Source organism: Propithecus coquereli, unplaced genomic scaffold (assembly GCF_000956105.1).
Source record: "Propithecus coquereli isolate 6110/MARCELLA unplaced genomic scaffold, Pcoq_1.0 Scaffold138, whole genome shotgun sequence".
Classification (NCBI taxonomy): Eukaryota; Metazoa; Chordata; class Mammalia; order Primates; family Indriidae; genus Propithecus; species Propithecus coquereli.
The window spans coordinates 3,277,939-3,280,411 of NW_012138080.1; the positions used below are offsets into that span (position 1 = coordinate 3,277,939).

The following is a 2,473-nucleotide window of genomic DNA, read 5'->3' on the forward strand; positions in this document are numbered from 1 at the left end:
GAACATTTGAATGATTAGTCTAAGTTTCTCCATGATTTACACAGAAGTCATTATTGGTAACTAAATTATCTTATTTCTTGTGTGTTATAATGTTGATTCCCTCTGCTTCCAGTAGGTGGTGGTAAAACTATATTTTATTTGTTAGAATTTGAATTGATTTAACTGAAAAGATCACTCATTCAAACTGTAGAAATTAAGGGTAACAGTTGAATTCAATCTAATTTAAATTCTCTTCTCTCCCAATCCACGTGTGTAGTAGTTTTTGAGTACAGCCTAATCACTAGTTAGTCTCTCAGTTCATACAGATTTTTTGCAGGTATGTAATAGCAACTCATTTTAATGTTTTAATTTTAGTTTATTCGACTTGAATCAACATTTAAGGACTCCCGTGCTGCTGAAGAGAGAAAAAGAAAATCAGTGGTAAATATATTAATAGTGTGCTTCAGAATATTTACTTTAAAGAGGCATGTATCAGGAAAAGTACTATATTAGAAAGTGGGTCAGATTAGATCTACTGTCGGGTTTTGGCTGTGTTTCATTTCAAGTAGGAATAAGCATTTGCATATAGGAAAGAAAGTTTTCACTTATATATAATCTTCTGTTTTTAGGATGCCATTGGAGGAGAATCTATGCCTATTCCAACTATTGATACGTCACGCAAAAAGGTAACAGATAATCTTATTCGTAGGTAAAAACTCGTAGGTAATCTGATGTCTGACATTGTATGACTGGTGTGGGCTAAAAATAGTAAAGCCTCATGGAGGACAGCTTGAATTGCATCTTGGATATTTGGTATAAGAATTAGCTTAGACTTGGGCAAGTAATTATGAGGAGAGATTGCCTTTTGGGAAAATAGCAGAAACAATGAAAAAACCTTTTTTTCCATACATTTATTTTGTTAATGAGGTTTGACTATGAGAAAGTATTAGAATATGGACATGGAAAAACTAGTTGATTCTTGAATAGGATTGCAACATGATAGAAATGTTTTAGGAATATTTGTTTTCTAAGAGGCATGTATGCATGCTTGTGTGGGTGGGTGGGTAGGTGGTGGTGGTGGCAGTATGGGGAGATGTTGAAGATAAATGTATTTCAGAAAAATCAGACAGCCCTTGGTTCAGAAAGAATTTTCCCATTTAACATATTAACATTGTTACAGTGTACAGACAAGCAAACAATATAAACATGCTAAAGGAGGGAATGAAAATTGAAGCAACTCATGTAAAGAAAAAACAACTTCATCACTACCTTCCCGCAGAGATTCTTCAAAAGAAGAAAAAGGTGAGTTTGTAATCTTAACTCACTGATGTGGTTCCACTCAGACAAATGATCTGGGACTAAATTTGCATTCTTACAGCTCCCAAACCTATTAAGGAAATAAGGATGGGATACAGTCCAATCTAGGACTAAAATCTCATCTTCATTAATCACATGAGATAATTTGCTTATATGTATTTCAGAATTGAAACTAGTCTTTATATTCTCATTTGCTTTTTGAAATCCTAAAAGCTTTTTCCTCTTTCAGCAAAGTCTCTCTGATGTCAATCGAAGTTCAGGCGGACTTCCATCCAAAAGATCATCTCTGGATAGCAATTGTCTGGATAGCTCCAGAGACACTGATAATGGAACACCTTTTAATTCCCCAGTGTCTACAAACAAATCTTCCAAGCCTGATAACCCTCCTGCCGGAGAAGTGGAAAGGTTTGTATTTCAAATTTGTCCTTTCAGTCTTCTGTTTATTTGAGGATAATGTAAAGTTTTCTATACCTTTGCTAAATGCCTTTTTTAATTGTTAAAAGATTTTATTTTACAAGCTGCTAGTCAGTTTCTGTTTAGAAATGCCTAACAATTTGTGGACATCCCATCGGAGATGGTATAGGGTTATGAGCATATGGGATTAGATAAGTACACAGAAATGTACAAATTTTCTGCTTAAATTTTTCTCTTAATTCTCACTGGATCCTTTGCCTTTTTTCCCCCTTTTCCTTCAGTGCAATGTTAAAGTAGGAGTACTTGAAACAAGGTATTCCTAAATGGTATAATAAAAATGTTTTAAATAAGTAATATTTAAATCATTTAATGATGATAATTTATTCCCTTTTATTAGGAGTAGTGCTGAACCTACTGCTATAATTGTGGAGAAGCCACAGAGTGTCCCACCAGCACAAGGGCTGTCCATTCCAGTCATTGGTGCAAGTAGGTATCTAAACTTTTATTAATTATTCTACTACATAAATATTTAGTTATTAAAATCTTTTTCTTCCTTTTCAGAAGTTGACTCTACAGTAAAAGCTGTATCACCCCCAGCAGTGTGCACCATTCCTACTGTAGTAGGACGAAATGTCATTCCTAGAATTGCAACACCCCACAACCCTGCCCAGGGACAACCACATCTGAATGGAATGTCAAACATAACTAAGAATGTTACGCCCAAGAGATCCCATTCCCCATCCATAGATGGGTCTTCTAAGAG

The 2,473-nt window shown here is 34.9% G+C and overlaps 1 protein-coding gene across 1 annotated transcript in view; it reads left to right on the forward strand.

The window, feature by feature from the left end:
- Positions 1-2,473, forward strand: part of PAPOLG (poly(A) polymerase gamma) — a 35,730-nt gene that overhangs the window by 29,190 nt on the left and 4,067 nt on the right. Inside the window, exons 15-18 of the mRNA XM_012639180.1 lie at positions 1,160-1,281; positions 1,526-1,701; positions 2,108-2,196; positions 2,272-2,468. Coding sequence (XP_012494634.1) covers positions 1,160-1,281; positions 1,526-1,701; positions 2,108-2,196; positions 2,272-2,468 — 584 coding nt within the window. The remainder of the gene's footprint in view (positions 1-1,159; positions 1,282-1,525; positions 1,702-2,107; positions 2,197-2,271; positions 2,469-2,473) is intronic.